This window comes from Amblyomma maculatum, chromosome 9 (genome assembly GCF_055883805.1).
Source record: "Amblyomma maculatum isolate TAMU_Amacu chromosome 9, ASM5588380v1, whole genome shotgun sequence".
Classification (NCBI taxonomy): Eukaryota; Metazoa; Arthropoda; class Arachnida; order Ixodida; family Ixodidae; genus Amblyomma; species Amblyomma maculatum.
In genome coordinates this window covers 30,156,448-30,177,865 of record NC_139352.1, presented here as the reverse complement: position 1 = coordinate 30,177,865, position 21,418 = coordinate 30,156,448, and the positions used below count along the sequence as shown (strand labels likewise).

The 21,418-nt window shown below is 45.2% G+C and overlaps 3 protein-coding genes across 3 annotated transcripts; all 3 read right to left on the bottom strand.

Moving 5' to 3' along the window:
- Positions 1-2,021: 2,021 nt before the first annotated feature.
- Positions 2,022-3,571, bottom strand: LOC146178732 (uncharacterized). Its single transcript, XM_084578492.1, has one exon. It carries the CDS (start codon positions 3,569-3,571, stop codon positions 3,011-3,013), a length of 561 nt encoding a protein of 186 aa, XP_084434618.1. The 3' UTR covers positions 2,022-3,010.
- Positions 3,572-5,057: 1,486 nt separating this feature from the next.
- LOC146178731 (uncharacterized) lies at positions 5,058-6,752 on the bottom strand. Its single transcript, XM_084578493.1, has one exon. It carries the CDS (start codon positions 5,481-5,483, stop codon positions 5,067-5,069), a length of 417 nt encoding a protein of 138 aa, XP_084434619.1. The 5' UTR covers positions 5,484-6,752; the 3' UTR covers positions 5,058-5,066.
- A 146-nt stretch (positions 6,753-6,898) lies between these two features.
- Positions 6,899-21,386, bottom strand: LOC146178730 (uncharacterized). The gene is made up of 2 exons (XM_084578491.1): positions 16,069-21,386; positions 6,899-8,609 (listed from the first exon to the last, which is right to left on the bottom strand). The coding sequence occupies exons 1-2, from the start codon at positions 16,153-16,155 to the stop codon at positions 8,001-8,003; spliced, it is 696 nt and encodes a 231-aa protein (XP_084434617.1). The 5' UTR covers positions 16,156-21,386; the 3' UTR covers positions 6,899-8,000.
- Positions 21,387-21,418: the final 32 nt, after the last annotated feature.

Below are 21,418 nucleotides of genomic sequence, written 5' to 3'. Positions count from 1 at the left end.
AGCATACCATACCTTAGGCCTTTTAATATATACGCAGCAAAAATCAGCGTACATGGTTAAATAAATTAATATGACTCTGCAGAGGTGGATGCATGGCATGTTTGATTGTTCATTGGGATAACTGCCACCATGGGGGGGGGGGGGGGGGGGGGGGGGGGGCTGGCATGTTATTGGTGGGACATTGCAAGAAAAAAAAATTGCAAAAGCACCAGCTAGGACAGAAGCAAGGTTATACCACAGGGTGGTCTTTGGCCCTATTTGCTCACACTGCAGTCGTTTACAGGGGGGGGCCTGGTATCTATTGGTGGGCCATCATAAGGGAAAAAATTCACAAAAGCAACAGCTAGGACAGAGGCAAGGATACAACGCAGGGTGGTCTCGTGCAAGCTGCAGTCCAGTTCCCACTATCCTTGCCTTCAGTACAATCGGCATGACATAACTGAGCCTTCAGCCACTGCCAAATAACATTCGTTTCTCATTTCTTGTCCTCATACAGTCTCACCACCTCCTCTCATGACCCAGAAAACCTTGTATGTCCAACTTTCCAAAACCTCAAACTTGACCCTAAAATTCAATCCTGAGCACCTCGATGCAGCTGTCCGTCCTTTTAAACAATTGCAAAGCCCAGGACCTTATTTTATCTTGCTCCAGCCTTTCTGGAGTTGGTGTATCCTCGCATCACATATCCCTCCTTCACAGGCTTGTGCTTTATAGCCCATTCTTCTGATGTTTGGCTAAATCATAATGTTATCCCCATCACAAAGGCTGTGGAAAGCTTGCAAGAGGGACCTCAAGTTACTGCCCAGTGTCTATCACATCACTTCTTATTGCACAACTTTTGACTTTTGAACAGTGTCATTACTCCTCTCAGCATCCCAGCTAGCACCATTTCCACCCTGCAGGGTTGCAGCTCTGGCCAGTCATGCACTTCGTGACAGCCGCACTCTTATCGATGCGGTCAAACTTGACTTTGTCAACGTATTTGAGAACACCAAACATGCCCATATTGAGAAGGCTGCAAGAGTCAGGCTGCGTGGTGCCGTTTTACTAACTATGAACAGCTCTTTTGTATATATAGCAATGAATCATAGGCAACGCGTCCTCCATCACAGATCGACATCTAAATGGTTCTCCACTCCGAGCTCCCATAGGGTTCAGTTCACGACCCAACCCTACTTTCCATCTAGTCAGACATTCCTAATGCAATTTGCAGTTGTACATCTCTATCAACCATCTCCTGTATTACCACTTCATTGCTCTGCCCGGCTCTAGGACAAACTTCAGGAAATCTCCTGGTGGGACTCAGTCCTAAACCACACATTGAGCCAGTGTGGTACAATTGTGTCTTGTGCAAGAGTTTGATCCTGCCAATTTCTGTATTCTTTAATAATTCTAGGCAGTTTTGCAAGTGCCGAAACGCTCACTATATATGCATACACCACACAATATAGAGGAACTATCTACGATCAATTTCCTGACATTTTGACACCTGTTACGAATTTCTCGGTATTTTCTTTGCTAGAGCTCTTGCTATTTTTTTCACTTGCCACAAAGTACAGAGTACACATTGATTTTTTATTCCTACAACGTTTGTTCCTACACTGTTCAGAGACTCGGGGACCACCATCAAATGGTAGCTCAGCCAGTCTACACTAAGTTTTCCGCTGCAGAACGAAATTTACATTCTACACACCTGTCATCTTCCAAACTGCATTCGGACCAATTGATCCCCACTGGATCCAATAGGCCACATTAGGATTTAACCAATTTGTCACATTCAAATTCATGTAGTTGTGTATAAATTTACAATGCTAAATTTTCCAGTTGGAATCAACTGAAAATTTCCAGAATGGAGTCAACTGATCTTTTTGACTGGGAGATTTGATGTCAACCACTTCCTATATTTCTTATATACTCACCTCTCTAATTGCGTTAGGGTACAACTTCCACCTTCATTTGAACCCTGCAGATGATCCTGCTGTGCAGGTTTTTTACTGAACTTTCAATTACTTTGTTTTATTCATATTATTTCTGGTATAGCATTCAGACCAAAGCCTGCACTTCGATTGTCAAGATAACAGGACTGACTCTTTATTATACAAAGACCATGATGGAACCATGAGAAACACACAAGACAAGCCATCAAAAAGCCACAAATCAATACAAACTGATGCCAACACAAAAGTGAATAAAGCAATTCCGTGCATATGGTACAAGTGCGTAGGTGGTGGTAAAATCAAGAAATTGGTATTCTATAATGGCCGCCTGGTCTGCACAACTGTGAAAACAGAAATGCAATGACAATGACTCATCAGGTCAAACATTTATGTCTAATGGACAGCACTGCAGGCTTTCTTTGGAAAGTCTGCATTTCAAGTAATTTTGGCCAATGGAGTGCCTACTCCAAACACCGCACTCATTTGTTCCTTTCCTGTACCCTCAATTCCCAAAGCATTTCAAAAATGGGTGGGAGTTGAAACAGAGCAGTAAAGGGGTGAAACAGAGCATAGTAGTAAACAGGGACTAAGATACAAACCTTAGTAAGGATTTGTTAAAAGAAGAAATGTTCTCGGCAAGTAATACCAGGACCAAAATCGACAACTCATATGCAACATTTACAGGCCAATAAGTCCACAGCACAAAGAAAAAAAAAAACAGGATATACCGCAACACACAAAAACGCAAAAATAAATGTCAAGTAGCAGATAGCAGGATCAAATAGGATGTTGCTAAAATTTGGACACAGATGGCAAAAATGAAAAAGTAAATGGCAAGGAACTATCAAATGTGCAAAATCAAACTGACAACTAACACTTGGGTAGCACAAAAAAGGAAAAGCAAAAGGCTGCTGAAAAAAAAAGTGCAGTAATTCACGCATTATGTCAGCCATGTGCTGGTTACGAGAGTCAAGTGAGGAGACAACTATTTGTTGAAGTACGGTCACTCGCTGCCTACAGAGTATGCACAACTGCAGGGCCGGTCGCCATCAAAGAGCGCGACGCATGTTCGCCTAATGGTCAACCCCCATGCTCTCACATCCACTGTCATGGTGGTACCTGGTTATGTGCTGGGTAAGCAGGCCCGGTCTCAAGAAAGACTTGGGGCACAAGTTGCACTTAAAGCGCTTGCTGCTGTCGTGCAGCTGCATATGGTCAGACAGGTATTTGCGTGCCACAAATTTTGCCGGGCACAGGTGGCAGGGAAATGGCTTGCGGCCCTCATGTTTCAGCAGGTGGATGCGTAGGTCTGGGGTACCCTGGAAACTCTTGGGGCATAGGTGGCACTTGTGGCGCTTCTTGTCTGCATGGTGGGTGGCCACGTGGAAGGTGAGCATCTCGGGATCTTGGAATGACCTCGGACACACGTGACACTTGTACGGGGCTGTCTTCTTGTCGTAGTCTTGTGCCCGTTCACTTAATTTCTTTGTGGCATCACTGCTGGGCTCACTTTGGTGATGCCCTGGTTTCCCGTCTTCTGCGTTAACAGCCATTGCCCCTGAATCGCTCGTGACAGTCCCAGTATCAGACGGGCCTGCCAAGTGCTCGACCTGCTGCATCGACATTCGGAGCATAAAGCGAAATGAACACAAGCGCCGGCTCGAGTACACCGCCAAAATGCACTGGAGACATGAACATCTGCCAAACTGGCGAGATAAAAATTCTGAACATATTTATTTGCGCCAACTTATTTGCGCCAACAAAGGGGGAGGTTGCCAAAATTGTCAGGCAGTGTCCAATAAGCCCTTTTGCAAGTTCTCCAGTAGCATAGTTTGTAACTTCCATATTTGATATCAAATACTGTACAAAAAGGACAAGTACAAGTAACAAAAAGCAAGAGGACTAGTGCTTTTGACAATCTTTCAGTTTTGATCACAGCAGCGTCCAGACTGATGGCCGCTTCCATATTCTCTGCAATCGTGAGATGTGCTGAAATCGCATCAACATTGTGCAAAATGCGTAACGTTCAGCTTTTCTCAATACCCCAAACCACGGAAATTTGGAAGTATCAGTCAAAATTTTTACAAGTACCGCAAGCACACGAGAACTCTATATTTACACTGTGCGCATCACAGGCAAGCACCTTAGCTATCTCTAAACATTCACACAAAAGACAGCTGCCGCAGCAAACATCTAGTGTAACAACAGCTTTGGCTTGATTTGGCTTTGATTGGCTGTTTAGCCAATAACGCCAATGGTGCTACTGCGGCCGTACATGATGATGATAGCAATTACAATCCAGCTGCAGATTCCGCGGTGCTGAGTCTGCACAAATCATTCTTGCGCAGGCAGTCAACATACCGGGAGTTATAGGGCAGTGAAAGTACAATCCCGAAAGATGAGTAAAAAATCTAAAATGTTGGCAGGTACGCCACACTGAAAGTGTAATGCTAATTATGATTCTTTGCACTTTTCTAATCTCTCCACTTTTCATCGTCTTGTCTCATTGATGTCTTTGCATACATTTGCCCCATTTATTATGCTGCTCACAGACATGCTATTATGAAGAAAATGTCACTTGGTGACATTCTTTTTTAACACAATGTGACTGCAAGTGGTAGAAGGCAAGGTGGAAATGTTTTACCAGGTGCTCTGAGTTCATTTCTGATGCCATCTATTTAATGCACTCCAAAGCTTTATCCCTTTGAAGCACTAGCCATATGCTTGTTCAGTACTGTTGTGCTTACGCCCATTCTGCTCTAATTTGGGGAAAGACACAAGCACCAAAGCAGCCTGTAAAAACAAAGCACATCCAAAGAGAATCTGTTAACTTAGTTTGTCATCCTTCACGCAAATCCAACTGTTTCATTCAGCCAACAAATTAAGAACTTCAACAAATGGACATGGTGTAAATTCTGACATTTTTCAATAACTTGACATCATGAACATCAAACTGACATGAACAGCTCAAGAAGCAATCCCATAAGCAAGACATACTCATGACCTGCAGTATGGAAAGAAGCATCACAATCATGCCACGGCCATGTTATTACAGCACAGTCAATCACTGCCCCCAGATTGCCCGACTGCAGGGTCGGTTGCCACCGGAGGGCGAAACACATGTTGCTCTTAGATGTCAGCCGCCGTGCCCTCACACTGAATGATGTGGTGGTACCTGGCCATGAGCTGGGTAAGCAGGCCCGGTCTCACAAAGGATTTGGGGCATAAGTTGCACTTAAATCGCTTGCTGCTGTAATGATGATGCTGCATGTGGTCAGACAGGTACTTGCGCGCCACAAATTTCACTGGACACAGGTGGCACAGTATCGGTTTGCGGCCCTCATGCCTCAGCAAGTGGGTGCGCAGGTCTCGGCCCTCTCGGAAAGTCTTGGCACAAAGGTGGCACTTGTGGCGCTTCCCGGCTGCCTCGAGGGCGGCTAGGTGGGAGGCGAGCGTCTCGGGATCCTGGAACGACTTTGGGCACATGCGGCACTTATACGGGGCCTCCTTGTTCTGGTCTCGTGCGCGTTCACTTAATCTCTTCATGGCATCGCTTTTGTGTTCATTCTGGTGGTGCCTTGGTATCCTGCCTTCGAGTTAATGGCCATCGCCACAGAATAGCTCGTGACAGTTCCGGTATCGGACAGGCTAGCCGACTGTTCGACCTGCTGCATCGACATTGGGCGCATCGAGCGAAATGAATTGAAGCGGCAGCTCGGGTGCACTACCAAAATGCACTCTATATGTGCACACGTGTCAAATTGGAGAGACGGAAATTGGGAGAGTTTTATTTGTGCCAACAGGGAGGCAGGAGGGAGCGGGTGTTCGTCTAAACTGTCAGGAAATGTTCAATCAGCCATTTTTCAAGGACACTTCAGGAGCATACTTTGTAATGTCGACAATCTTTCAGAGTAGTTTTGTTCAAAGCATGCTCCTGGTCTTTCACCCTTGTAGGATTGTGTTGTAGCCTGATGATTTTGATAAATGGAATTCATTGCTAGTTTTAACTCACATTGCCACTGTGAGATACGCTGATAATGTATATGCATTGCACAAAATTTAAAAGTATAAGATTGTGAAAACGTTTCTGAATACCTCTTGTTAGGCTTTGATAGAGCCTTAATGAGAACTATCCACCGCACACAGGCACCCTAGCTATCTTTAAAAAAGTACACACAAAAAAAGCTGCCACAGCAAACATGAAATGCAACTGCCACAGCTATTTTGGCTTGACTTGGCTTTGACTAGCTGCTTTGCTGATAATGTCGAACGTGCTAGTGATTATGATGCATCTGAACATTCTGAGATGCCGGTTCCACACAAATCCTTGCACAGGCAGAGGCAAGGTATCGGGAGATGTAGGATACTAGTCACACAGACAGAAAGTTCAGTAAAAAATTGAAGTGTTAGCAGATGTGTACTAGTACCCCCAAAATAGAACGGAGCACATGAACAACAAAGTTTCGTTTCACGGTGTGTCCTGCAGGCGGATGTGCATATGTATAGCTTGGGTGCATGTGGGTCATCCGGATGTTCAGCCTGACATACTCGGTGCTCGCCTTATTATTAGCCCAGATGAGGGAGAGCACTTTTTCCACAGGCCCTAGCTCTGTTTCATTTTGGAGGCAGTAGTACATGTTCACAGTGCAATGCTTTAACATGTCTACAATTTTCTATGCTCCATCTTCCTCTCCCTTCGCCTCATTGATGTGCCCTCGTGAACCTTTCTCCCTTTTATCACTCCTCAGGGACACGGCCTAGGAGACATGCCACAGCGAGTGGTAAACGGCGAGTGGGAATGTTCTACCAGATGCCGTGCATTCATTTCTGGTCTCATCCTTTTAATGCGCACCAAAAGCTTCATCCTTTTGAAGCACAAGCTACATGCTTGTTCAACCCTGTTGTCCTTGTTCCCATTCTGATCTATGGTTTGGAGAAAGACAAACACCAAAGCTAAGGTGCTTGCAAAAAAAAAAAATGCACATTCAAAGTGAATATTGTCAAATGCTTTGTCATCTCTCAGACAATGCAACTTAACTGTTTCATTCAGCTAACAGATTAAGAATTTGAACCAATGGACATGATGTACACCTGACATTTTTCAATAACTTGCCATCATGAATGCTAAAGATACTACTCTGATATGGACAGCTAAAGAAGCAATCTCATGGCAAGGCATACTCAAGACCTTCAACACCTATTATTGCAGCAGCCACCACAGGATGTGAGAGTGAGCAAATAGCCAGTTAGATCTGCATCTCAGTAGTACACTTCACTGGAACTGCCCTCCTTACAGGAGTCCCTTCAGTTTATATCACCTTCTTCTGAGGCAATAATATCCATGATGCTTTATATTATGAATGTTGACTAAAACTTGATACAACTTTCTATGCCTGCAACACTTTATCAGTCGGGATCAACCAAAAGAACAATTAGATAACGATAGTGAATATGAAGTTACACATCATTATTGGCTGGATAACAAAGCACTAACAGCACTGCCCCAAATACTAGAAGTCAACAAACCCAATAACCCTTGCTCTAATAACTTCCGTATCAAATTCAGAATCTCAAACATGCAGCTGGCTGCATGTTGAGCTCAGCAGGGTTTTTTTGAGTAGTCATTTTTTTGTGTGCGCTATCTGACTTCATGCTGCCCGAGATGACAGGGAAAAGTAGAAGACAACACATGTGCACGTGTTGTCGCACTTGTACTGTCATCATAACGCCGCTGTTCTCGGGCAAAATCTACCCATTAGCCCAACAGTCACTTACGTAACACCCAAAAAATAAAGTACCTGTCAAAACAAAGCATGTCGACAGCGAATCTGGTCCCATGCTTTCTCATTGCTCACGTAATGCAACTGGTGCACTATTAAACAGCCTATTAAACAGAAAGACTGCAGTAAATCACACAAGTTATGTCAGCCATGGGATGGTTGTACAGTACAAGTTGTAGGGCATCCGTTATAAGAATAAGTGAAAAAGAAAACATTTGTGCCATGTGGTACAGTCTGGAAGGAGCCATCACGATCATGCCACGGCCATGTTCCTGGAGCCCAGTCACTCAGTGACCACTGACTGCTCAACAGCAGGGTCGGTTGTCACCGCAGGGCATGACGCCGGTAGATCCTGAAAGTCAGCGGCAGTGCACTCATATCCAATGATGTCATGATACTTGGCCATGTGCTGGGTAAGCAGGCCCGGTCTCAAGAAGGATTTGGGGCACAAGCTGCACTTGAAGCGCTTGCTGCTGTAGTGCTGCTGCTGCATGTGGTCAGCCAGGTATCGGCTTGCCACAAATCTTGCCGGACAGAGGTGGCACGCGTACGGCTTGCGGCCCTCGTGCCTCAGCAGGTGGGCGTGTAGGTCTCGGTTGTCTTGGAAAGTCTTGGTGCAGAGGTGGCACTTCTTGAGGCGCTTCTTGGGTGTCTGGTGGCTGGCCACATGGGAGGCGAGCATCTTGCGCTCCCAGAACGCCGTCGGGCACAAGTGGCACTTGTACACAGGCTCCTCGCCACGGTCTCTCACCTCCTCGACTGGCATGTCCATGGCATTGCTGCCGTGCTCGTTTTGATGGTCCCCTGGTATCCTGCCCTCTGAGTTAACAGCCACCACTCCCGATTCGCTGGTGAGAGTCTCAGTAACGGATGGGCTCACAGAGTGCTCGACCTGTTGCATCAACAATTGGGGCATCGAACTAAATGAACAGCAGTGCTGGCTAGAGTGTATTAAAACACATTTGATACATGCCGACAGTGCTGAAATTATGATTTCTATTCTAAACATCTGTTCTAGCTAGGCAGCTGTTGAATGCACTATGAAGCTTCATCCCTGTGAATCACTAGCCATGTGCACGTTGAGCACTGTAGTCCTTGTGCCCATTCTGTTCCACGGTTTGAAGAAAAACAAACCCAAAAAATAAAGTACCTGTCAAAACAAAGCATGTCGACAGCGAATCTGGTCCCATGCTTTCTCATTGCTCACGTAACGCAACTGGTGCACTCCACCAGCATACTACCGTATACACGCGTGTAATGGCCGCACGCATGTAATGGCCGCACCCCGAACTTTAGAAAGAAAATTGGGAAAAAAACTTTTAAAAAATTTCCCAAGTAAAAGCCGCACCATGAGTTGGGCAGTGCCGTCTACTGTGCGGTGCAAGAAATACGGAACGTTTTGTGGTTACTGCCGCCAGGTGGGGCCCAAAAATCAAGTGAAAGCCAAAATTAAGCGTAAGGTTAGAAGTAGAATTGCCAATAAGAATTAAGAACAAAATATTTGAGGAAAAAAAATGTCGAGCATGGGGGCAGCGGCCACCACCTCCGTTACAAAGGGGGCGCTCCTAGCCACAGCGATGCCCGCCCGCTACAAAGGGTGAGGCCAGCAAATCCAATCCAATCCAAGTCTGTTCGCTCCTCCGTTTTACAGCCATTTCCTCGATCGCCCGAAGCATATCACGTGCGATCTTGCAATCGGAACGCATCGCTGCCCTGATTTGTTCTGCGCTCGTGAGCTGAAGATTTTCTTTTTCCTCGATGGGAAAATACGCTAGTTATACCGCTCACTTTAAGCTGAAAGTGATTCACTACGCGAAAGAAGAAGGAAAAAGAGCGGCTGGACGAAAGTTCGGCGTTGACGAAAAATGTGTACGGCGATGGTGCTCCCAAGAAGATTTATTTATACAAGTACCTGCAGTGCCCAGGGGCATTATAGCAGGGGGGGGGGGGCAATAACGGTAAAAAAATACCTAAAATGAGCATGTTACAATACTGAAAGTATACAGTAAAGCACATTTGTTTAACAATAAAAAGAACAACACTGAAAATGTGAGTGCGAGAAACAGGTTTAAAAGGGTGGAAAGCTACTACGACAAATTGGACGCCAGGAAAGACTGAAAATGTTTACCTGTTTTAAATTGTTCTATGCTCTTAGGAAGACTATTCCAAAGTGAAGAAGTGTGAGGAAAAAAGGAATTACGGAACACATCAGTTCGACATCGCGTTACAAGAACTTTCAGCTTATGGTCGCGGCGTTCAGAGATAAAATGTGGAGGTAGAATGTACAAGCTCTTGTTTATTCCCGTAAGATCAGAGTATATTTGGAAGAAAAGTTCTAATTTTGCGGTTAGTCTCCGGTGAGCCAATGTTTTCCATCTAAGGCCCTCAGGAAAACAAATGTTCAGAGGCGCACTTTCCGAGGGAAGCAGAGCATGTTTCCGGAAGTTGAAGACTCGCTTCTCGAGTATGTGACGGAGACGCGGCGCAACGGCTTTGCTGTTTCGACTCAGATGTTGCGCATGAAAGTGCTAGACATTGCACGCAGCAAGGGGATTGCGGCTACCGTGTTTAAAGCCAGCAATGGGTGGATTTCACGCTTCATGAAGCGAAAAAACCTGTCCATTCGCCGTCGCACGACGATGTGTCAACGTCTACCCGAGGAGTATGGTGAAAAGCTTCTGCAGTTCCACAAGTTTGTTATCAACAAGCGCAGAGAACATGAGCACCTTCTCTCTCAGATTGGTAACGCCGATCAAACCCCGGTTTGGTTTGACGCACCCCAGAATGTGACAGTCGAGGCGAAGAGGATGAAGAGCGTGCGTGTGCTTACATCGGGGAGCGAAAGGCAGCGATGCACGGTCATGCTTTGCATCACAGCGGATGGACGAAAACTACAGCCTTACGCAGTTTTTAAGCGGAAACGTCTACCTGCGGAGAAATTCCCTGATGGCATCTTTGTTCGTGCGCAGGACAAAGGATGGATGATGGATGACGGATGAGCTGCTGACAGACTGGTTGAAGTGTGTTTGGGAGAAGCGACCAGGAGCGAATCTTGCGACGTGTTCTCTACTCGTCCTAGACAGCTTTAGAGGCACCTGACAGAGAGCGCGCGGCAACAGCTCCACGCATCTAACACGGACTTGGCCGGCATACCTGGAGGCATGACCGGCATGCTTCAGCTGCTGGACGTCTCCGTAAACTGCCCTTTTAAGTGTGGATTTCGCCGTGCGTACAGTGAGTGGATGGCAACTGCCCTCCACCAGAAGACTCCAACCGGCCGACTGAAACGGGCATTGCTTGTAGCCGTTTGCCACTGGATACTCCAAGCGTGGGCCACTGTTTCGTTCGAGACTGTGGAAAAAAGTTTCAAGGTGACAGGGATATCAAACAGGCTGGACGGTACGAAGGATGACCTCATCTGGGACAAGAACAAGCCTGAAGTCGCGATGAGTTCGGAGGAGGAAGAGGACGACGACGAGGAGTGATGTTTTGGACACGGGACGAGCCTGAAATCCCGACGAGTTTAGCGGAGGAGGACGAGGAGTTTTTTGACAATAATAAAGGCAGGTATTGCCGCAAATAATTTTTTTTGCTGTCTTTTTTTCTTATGTAATCGCTGCACCCCCTCATTTTTACCCCAATCTCGGAAAAAAAAGTGCGGCCATTACACGCGTGTATACGGTATGTTTCATATCAGCCTCCTTTTTGTTGTATATGTCAGCAACTGAGGAGTGCTTCCCCATCATTGGAAGATCAAAACGACCCCCCGTTGTTTCAGCCACTTGCATCACATTACTGTCGCCTACGAAACTACGACATCAAAATGCATGAATGACATCGAGCATCTTAACTTCTCGCTGTTACAATTTGATCACAAGATGAAAGCTCAGAATCCTGATGTCCTTCTCTTTGTGGACAATGCTTCTTGCAGCACCAGTTATTTTTTTCTTCAAACTCCACACCCTACCTTCAACCAATAGACAAAGACATTATGCGCTCTGTCAAGTTGCTGTACAAAACAGGGTTGGTAGAACGCCTGTTGCTCGACAGGCAGCAAGACTGTACAATAGTAGTAATTGATGCGAAGTTTGCTGTTCAGGTGTCTGGAATGGCCTGAGAAGTGAAGCGGTGAAAAACTGTTTTAGACAAGCAGGCTTTAAATGTGGTGACATGATGTAAGAGGGCCCATATATGGATACTGTTAAAAGCTTCCTTGAAAATGAAGCATGGGCGAGCATCCAAGAGACTGCTGAGGTACCATAATGTTTTGAGGAATTCGTATCTGCAGATGTGGATCTTGTGTGCTTCCGCAGAGCTTACAGAGTGTGCGATTCTTGCGCAAGTAAATGACACATGTGCCATAGAGAATCACTACAATGACATTTCAAAGGAAAAGTGTCAGCATCTGAGGGTGACGAGCATGTAAGAGTGCTTCAAAGGTATTATATTAGAGCAACAGGAAGCATTGCAAAATGAAGTGCTTTATCTCCAGAATTTGGGAAGATATACACTCTGCACTCACAAAAATACATACTAGTATGAATAACTTCTTTGAGCTTTCCTGAACAATTTCCTGTTAATGCGTGTGAATGCATTTATATATGCTGATGTACAGTAAACTGATCAACACATTGCTTTTATACTTTTTGGTTACAAGAGATCTTGCTTACAAGAGACATCTTTTTCGGGTCCCCTGAGTGTCTGTTGTAACGAGGTTTTACTATTAATAGCTTGCATACAAGAGGGCCAGGCCTGGGACGTGCAGTGAGCAAAACGTGGTGACTAAGCCATCGCGATGGCTTCTTCACATGTCACTGGTGTAAGGTGGCGAAGAGTCTAGGAGCAACCAAGGAAGCAATCCCAGCTCGTCATTGCCTTCTACGAACCGGATTTGCTACTAGATCTTTTTCGCGCTTAGGACAACGCAAATACGGACTGAATCCTGAGAGAAGTAAAAAGAAGCTGAGCACATTGGAAGTCAATAAATACTAATCTACACTTTTATGCAGTGAAAGTCTCAATTCTCACCTTTGAACCTCATTTAACAATAAATATTTTGAAAATCAGGCAGTTCGGATGATATGTTCTCCTAGATAATATGATTTTTCCACAAGTTTTAAAAAATGTATCAACAGGGTTTTACTGTAAATAACTAAAATTCTTAATGGTATGCCATTGTCTTAAAAAAATAAGCAGGTTGGCATACTGGTATTTGTTGTTTACATGACCCTTACTAAGGTAACTGCTAATCAAGTTACATCAAACAGACCTTTAGTCAACCAAAGGACTAAGTATGCATTCATATACACTTCACAATTAACAATATTCATACAATCAGTCAGGTAATAGAGAAATGCACAGGACATAATTGACACTTATCCTATTTTGCGGAATATAAATCACGTTTTTTTTTCAGAAAATTTTGTCAGCGCATTTTACCCATCGGTGTGACTTATGTAAGGAAGAAATCTGGGCTGCGGCAGCCACATCTGGTCTATGCCCAAAAAGGTGTGTATGCGCTGCGCGACGTCAGCACATGTTATGAGACCCTAGTCGTCTAAATTAAATTATTTCGGAGCCCACAACTGGGTGACTTCGCTCATAGCCCATATGTCACTTCGGGATGTTAAGCCCACAAATGTATCATTTCTGCTTGGCAAAATATTGGGTGGGCGGCGCAGGCACACACCCGAGCCAGAAAATTATGTGCCACAACTGCGAGCCATGTTCTGCAGTAGCTGTATTTCAAAAGAACTGAAAAGTAACATTCAACAGTCTTGCAAAAACGAAATGCAGCTGACAAATTTTGATAGACAGTTTAATTATGAAGGAGGAAAATGTGTTGTTCATTTTAAGATCTTAGTTTGCCAGTAGCAAGTTTTAATTTTCAAGCCGCTCCCATTCTCATCATTTCTGTCTGACAGGGTATCTTAATTACATTGATCGCTGTAGCAGTTTCACTGCCTGGAAACCACAACCAGCTGCCTGAAGGCAGCCCGGGATACTACTAAGTAATCTTTTATTGCGAAAGCAATACTACTCTAGGTTTCGAGCCTTCACCGTAGCGCAGCCGGTAGCCACGTCTTACTCACGTGACGCTGTGACGCCACACCCTATGTGACACTAGGGTGAGAGCTGGCCTACCAACTCAAGCGGTTGGCAGGAGCTGCCAACTTGGGTCTCTCGTTTCACATGGGACGGTTATGTCAGAATCAGCCTGCTAAGACCCTGGCATTCACGTTACCCCTATAGGCCACTAAGGCACGTTCATTAGCTTGGTTAAAACGGAACTTTATATGTGGGCTGAGGAAGAAGAAAAAGAGAAGAACGCTCGGTCACCCGCAGCTAATGCTTTCGCTCAGTATTTGATTCAGCAGCGTTGAACCGTTGATTTTTTTTTACTTTTGGCCTTCATATTAATAAGAGGTTTTCCCCAGCATCATCATGCGTGCTTTATATCTTTCGTGTGTCAATTTTCACTAACCATAGCTCCGCCCATGAGGCTAAAAAGTTACGACATGAAATTAAAGCTCCGCGCAGTTGAATTTGCCGAAGAGCATGGGTACTGTGCTAAGGCAGTTTGTGGTTAGCAAAAAAGGTTTTCGGGGCTGGCACAAAGCCACCAGTGTGCTCCAGAAAATAAAGTCGGCCATGAAGGCGAGCAATTGCCTAGGTGGTGTTGCATATTTTCCCTCACTGCTCTGGCCTCTCCTTTTCCTTTCCTTCTTCCCTCTCTTTTCTCCGACAGTTTTGCCTAAGCGCCATCTGTAAGTGGATATACCATCTGTATGTATCAAAATAAAACATTTTGGAAAAGTACTGTTCGGACTTTGGGCACTACACACTCCTGTGCGAGCAATGCGCATCACGGGATATGGGCATATGCGGTAGCCGCCGCAAACATGTATTTTCGTCACAATTGCTCACAGCGTGATCGTTAACGAGTAACAGGTGCGTCTTATATATCAGTGCGACTTATCAGTTTCTCTCTTTTTTTTTTTTAGCAAAAGTTGTCGTTTGGATGGGGCATGACTTATACACCGGATAATTCGATATTGTCGTCAGGTTGAGGTGCGACTTATATAAAGGTGCGAATACGGTATCACCACCGCAGATCAAGTGAAAGCATCCGACTCATTCCACAGCTGGAACTGACAACAGGCACTGTTGTAGCAGTTTCTGCAGCAGAGCAGAGCAGACACTTCACCTTCTGTAGTAAAAAATAATTTTATAGGATCGAATGAACAGGTATGTCATAAAAACCAGTGCAACTTAAGTGCAATCATTAAAAACAAAAAATATGGCATTTGCAGGGCAGCACAACTTATACGCAGGTGCAACTTGTGCATTGAAAAATACGGTAGTCCTCTGCAATTGCAAGACTCTTTGTGCATGAAGCATGTATATCACTACTTTCTTCGAGTACATTTATGCTGTGTGAACTGCCTTATTTGGCTGCTTTGTCAGGATTTATTGTACTTGAGTATATTTTTCTTTTCACTACGAGAGCTCTGTACATTATTATCATATTGATCCATAAGCGATGAGTGGGGCATTGAGCATGAGCCCCGTGTCATCACGCTGTCATGGTGGCCATGCTGCATCTGGTAAGTACAGGTTAAAAAAGTTCAAATTTGCAGGGGCCCAAGAGGTGGTACCATTATAAGCAAGGCCTTCAACTTTCTGTGCAGTAACATTATGAATTCAGCGAATCGAGAAGAAAAGGCCTGCTACATTGTGGGAACCCTCCACCGTACATTACTGCATGCAGCCTTTCGTGCAGCTTCTGCCTTACTGCTTTTGTTTTGTTCAGTTCTGCACCCAACGCCACCCAATATAGTAATGCTGATTTTCGACAGGTGGCAGAGCCACCAATCACTCCACGGAAGCATTCAGCAGTGCATACTATGCTCCGATAAACTATGTAATCACACTCCTGTCCCTCCTACTAACACATACAAACACACTACAATCCAAAGGAGAGAATGTGGGCCCAATCCCACGAAAAATTTTGAATTCTGTTTTCTTCTAAAATCGTGACAAACGGGAGACTTACTTCATGAGCACAAGGGGGAGAGAGTTGGGAAGAGTCCAGGTGCCCGACTAATGTGATAGTGATTTCTTACAGGGCATCATAGTTCCTTCTTTTTATGACAAAACTCATACTGTCATTGAATTTAAGTGTCTCACTGTCATATTTCATCCTGCACCCAAGATTTGCATTACACCAAGAGCGTCCATGGTGGCATCTCAACGGGGCATCAATTGCAGTGTTTGTGGGACTTTTCAAAATGTGCAAGCCGCTACTCAGCGTTAATAAACCAAAACAAAATGTGAGAAATGAGGCTTACCGGCTCCTCAACCGGCTCCAGTTTGACACGCCAGATGGGCACGATCTGGAAATGCACGGGAGTGGCGTTCGGTGCCAGGGCAATCATAGTGCTGGTAGCACCAGACGGCGGCAGAGGGGGACGCAAGTGCTCCACGACTGCGAGTATCAGGAGACAAGCAACAGACACTTCAGTGAAAGCATGTTATAAGGGTACGGAAACTGCCAGAAAAATCTATCCTCCATCCAGGTTAAGAAAATCGAAAACAATACCCTCATTCACAAGCAGACCATGAAGGCATTTCTAGTGCAGACACACAGAAGCGGAATTTATAAAGGAAAAGGTTCCATGCATTCATATGGGAAGTGGTAATTAAAGCAATTCTTTGTTTGCAATGAGGGGTGGGTGAAACAACTGGCAGTACAACTTTTGTAAAAGATATTTACACCTGCACTGAGTTAGCCCCACTACGACCACAGTAAGTCCCATTCCACATTAAGACAGCTCACATATACACGCATGCATAATCCACAGCCCAATAGCAGAGAAATAAGAAAATATATAAATAGCAAATTAAATGGCTAAGGTGCATACAGATTGTGACCCCAAATGCTCCTACCCCGAATTCTCAGGTCCTTGTCTAGTTTCGCCCTTGCAAACTTTGCACCGATAGTTAATTAGTTTGAAACAAGGGGTGCACCCTCTGCATTAACACTACCTGCATATCAGTTTATGATGGTATTTAAGTTTCGTGATCATGAAACTTTCAGTAACCCTCGCAGCTACACCAAGACTTATACTATGCAACTGCTAGCAACTACAAATCCACGCAGAAGTGACTTACGTGTACATTCTACCACTTTCAACGCCAAAAATTTTGTCTCTGGCCATTCTTACAGGAAAGAATGATGAGAATTGCACGAGAGCAATAAACCAGACCATTACCGCGCCAATTATACCCAGTCGCACTTCCTTGCCCAAAGAAACAACTTGGATAAACTTAGCGCTGTGCGACATTCACGAGCAGAGTCTACACAGTGTGTAGCTCTGCAAGCACACAAACAAAAATAGCATTGCTCTATTTTGTTTCTTTCATTTGTTTACAAAAGCCATGCACACAAAGGCACACATAAAAAACAAGACAAGCCTTGCCATTAACCATCTGCACTGTTTGCACATTTTTCTTCAGCTCCCATTCCACTGTACCATATTTAAAGCAATGAATCAACCCCAGTATGCCTGGCTTTCAGCTCTCTCGGCATGTGTGTGCATTCTAGAAACACAACAAAGAAACAGAGATTTTTGTGAAGAGAAGCAGACACTTATTCTAACAACCACAGAAATGTCCTGAATTCATTTTATAGCATTCTTTAATTTTTTAAACATGCATACACGGGCAGGAGACAGCACAAGAAATATGCTAGACTCCCATGTTGCTTCCTATGCATGTCTGCATTGACTAAAGAACTGTATAATATGAAGTTAACAGATCAGTATCAGCTCACCCGTATTAAAAGGAATTGATATATTAACAGAAAAGCATTTCTTTACTAAGTTCACATCAAAATATCCAGATACAACTAAGGTGAAACCTATTTGGATCAAATGCAAAACTAGACACTCTGTGACCTGTCAATCAATGATCGCAAGGAAATCTCAATGACAATGAAAAACTTCCAACGTTGAGCCTTACTATACTATTAAGTAGCATTCAATAAGATTGCTCTAAATAGACTCAAGGTAACATATACAAATGTGCGATAGCAGGACTCCAACAAATACCAAATATGGTACAAAACAGCAGCAACACAACGCCAGTATCAGCGTGCAGATTACAGCTTCATGAAACAGCACCACCACAAACTTGCCGTGTGTTCACACTGAAAAATCCGATAGCTGCTGTACTAGACTCAAGGGTGCTAACATATCCATCATGGTGGTTCACACATCATCATCTTCAAAATGTTCCAGCAAAACTATGGACTCCACACAACTCGATGACAACTCATGCGTACAGTGGCATAAAAAAAAGCACAAAAGTCTACCTACAACCTTGATGATAGGTTGACTGCTCACAGCTCAAAATTGCAGGACACAACTTATCACATTGTCACAATTTCTTCTGGCTAACACAGTTTCCGAAACGCTATGCCTCATATTTCGACAAATTTTGACTGTACAATATATTTTGCACATGTGCAAACGTAACAAATGAGCCGAACCTAGAGTCAAACAATTTGAACGGCTGAAATTCCAATGTCGTCAGCGGCTATTGTGGCCTGTCTGGACTACTTAGGTGTAAAAGAGGAAAACGCGTGCATGAAAAACAAAAAAAAAAAATTTGGAGAACGCTTAAGCTTCGCCGTCAAGAGTGGAACGCGATAGCGTTATTGCACCTCGTTCGCACCGCCCAGCGCTACCGGCACTGGTAGACGGCACCGCTTCTATCACACGCGTCTCAAGAGTGAGCGCGCAAGGCCCTGCAATACAACACCCGTCGACCTGCCAAGGAGTGTAAGACAATGCGGTACGGCACAGCAATTACTGATGAGGTGCCCCGCGTCAGACTTTGCACTCACAGATCACGTGGTGAGCGCTGAGCAACGCAGCGTTCGGCGCAGCAACGAAACGTGCGCCTGAGCAAGCGGAACGAACCAAAGAACTCTGTGTTTCGGAGGGAGAAAGCCGGGCAGCGACGCGCCATTAAGGCGGACGCGATCATGGGGCTGACGCCTTGATGGGATCGTCCTCTATCTCGCTTGGGAGCACCACGCAGAAGCATGATTCCTCGGAAGCAGCTCGGCACACATCGCAGGGGACGCTTTCCCAGCAGAAGCGCTACGGCGCAGTGATCACGTCAGAGGCGTCCAGCATCAGACGCTGCACCTAGCAATCACGCTGTGAGCGGAAAGAGGAGCCGCGTCGCCTAAACACCACTGTTCGAGTGACGCACGCTGGATGTTGGAAGGGGAGAGAGCGAGAAAACTTATTAAACGCAAGGGTATTGGGGCATCCTCGCACCGGTACCCACGCGGCCCGAAGGGGAGAAGCGGGTGAGCGAAGATAGTGATCTAAAGAAAGGAAAGACGCTTGATTCTACAACCCGTGAGGGTGCACGGCGAAACGTCAGGGGCGAGTGGCGCGCTACGTGTCGAGGCAGCGCCGCACATTGCGAGGAGGGGTTCTTCTGTGTTTGCCGCAAGATGGCTCTGCATGTGCGCAGAGCGCAGAAGAAATGTAGCAGAAATGTACTTCGCTACTCGTGTAAGTGCGACTTCTGTAAGTAACATGCTCATAATTACCGATATACACCACAGTATAACGTCCTACGGCACGTTTCTAAGCCAACACTGCATTCACTAGAAGCGCTTTTGTACCGCTTTCAAGCATCGAACTCGTGGCTGAGTGGTAGCGTCTCCGTCTCACACTCCGGAGACCCTGGTTCAATTCCCACCCAGCCCATCTTGGAAGTTGCTTTTTATTTATGAAGTGCATGCCAGGATTTATCGCTCACGGCCAACGCCGCCGACGCCGGGTTTTCTGCGACACGAGCTCCTTAACGCTGTCGCGTTAAAAGCATTAACACGACAGCGGCTATATGAAGGGACGTGAATGGTTAGAAACGCAGCGGCTTCATTGTTGAGCCTAAAAGCAAGTGGCAGGGCATCTGATTGTGACTGCAACAGCGTGGTCAGATACAAGCGGGCCAGGCCTGGGGAATGATGCTTAAGTTGACACAAAAACAACCATGTGCCACCATAGCTTCCCCATAAAAAAATAAGTTCCAGGAAGAAAGAACAAAAAAAAAATGATGAGGGAAGGTTTTGATATTTTCAACATTGCCGTCACCGAACCGGGTGTTGTGAAGTTCCTTGCACTCTCGAGACAACATAAATGCAGGCCGAGTCCTGCAGGCACTCGGAAGGGAACTTATAAGGCCTCGAGCCAATAAATGGCAATCAATATTTCATGAACACAAGTCGTTAACAAAAGCTTTAATACAAGTAAGCCTAGTTATAACGAAATTGTAAAATGCCCACAATTTCTCATTACATCCAGGGTTTCGCTATATGCAGTTTTCGCATGAAGATTCAAAATGACAATACACAAAGGAAGCCACATTTAAGATTTGAATGTAAGGGTTGGTTAAAGCGGTGCTTTATATCCACATAGGGTGGTGTTTTGCATGATGTGGTAGCTTATAACTGTTATGCTTATAAGTATATGCGGGACAATATAGCCACAAACAATATAGCCACAAACTAAGATTGTTAGTGAGCAAGCAAGAGCAAATGGCATGTATGCGAATGAGGATCCAAAAGGAAGGCTGGCGGACATGAGGGTTTAGCCCGCTCACATCACACCCTTAAAGACCAAATTGAATGTTCCCCCTCCCAAGTTTATTTAATCAAACTGGCACTTTAGTTCCGTCAACATTAAAAGGACTGAAACACTTAAACTTGTGTCATTATTCAAGCGAAGTTTCAGCCCCTTTCAAGTTCAAATTACTAAAACCATAGCATGCATTCGTACATTCGCCGGTGAACTTTTACATTTCCTTGGCAACATAACCAAGTCGTGTGACCCAGGTATGAGAACTATGCTACACTTACTGGGGAGACAATGACAGTCAGCATTTTCAGGAAAGATGGAGCACTTAATGAAAAGTCCTTACACAGTCGAACCCGGATATATCGAACTCGAAGGGGATCGCGAAATAGTTCGATATATCGATAATTCGATATACAGAAATCGGCTTATGACGGCACTTACGATGCGAAAAAACGATACCGTATGTGTCGCATAATCAACCCACTCACATAATGTACCCACCCTCCACTTTTGCACCCGAGAATTCGAAGGAAAAAATGCGTTAAGGCCAGCTCGCTCACATGCAAGCAACTGAGTGATCTCAGCGACGAGCGGCAGCAACAGAGCGAAAATTTTTGAACTATTTGGAACTGCGTCCCTCTCGCCGCTCGAGCCACCGCGGCAGCTCAAAACAAGGTTTCTGCGTCGCCGCGGCGGCAGAAATCGCGAGCATTTTCGCTTGCATGTCGATGGCGTGCGTCAGTCCGTTGCGGTCGTCTCATCCACAGCTCATTGGCAGCGTGCCAAGGTGCTGCGCAGCGATAACGTCTGGGCGCGTTTATCTTTTGATAGCTCCTGCGGTGGCGGGGTGCGAACTTGGCAGAGTGCCCGTAATTGCTTGATTGCACAAGCCTGGTTCGATTTATCACGCCGCGCTTGGGGCGGGCGTCATGATAGCAGCAGCTGACCGCGTGCTTTCGCTGATTCATACATGCAAGGATAAACGATAAAAAAAAATAAACATCCCCGCAAAAAAAAAAAAAAAAAAACCCTGCGTCCG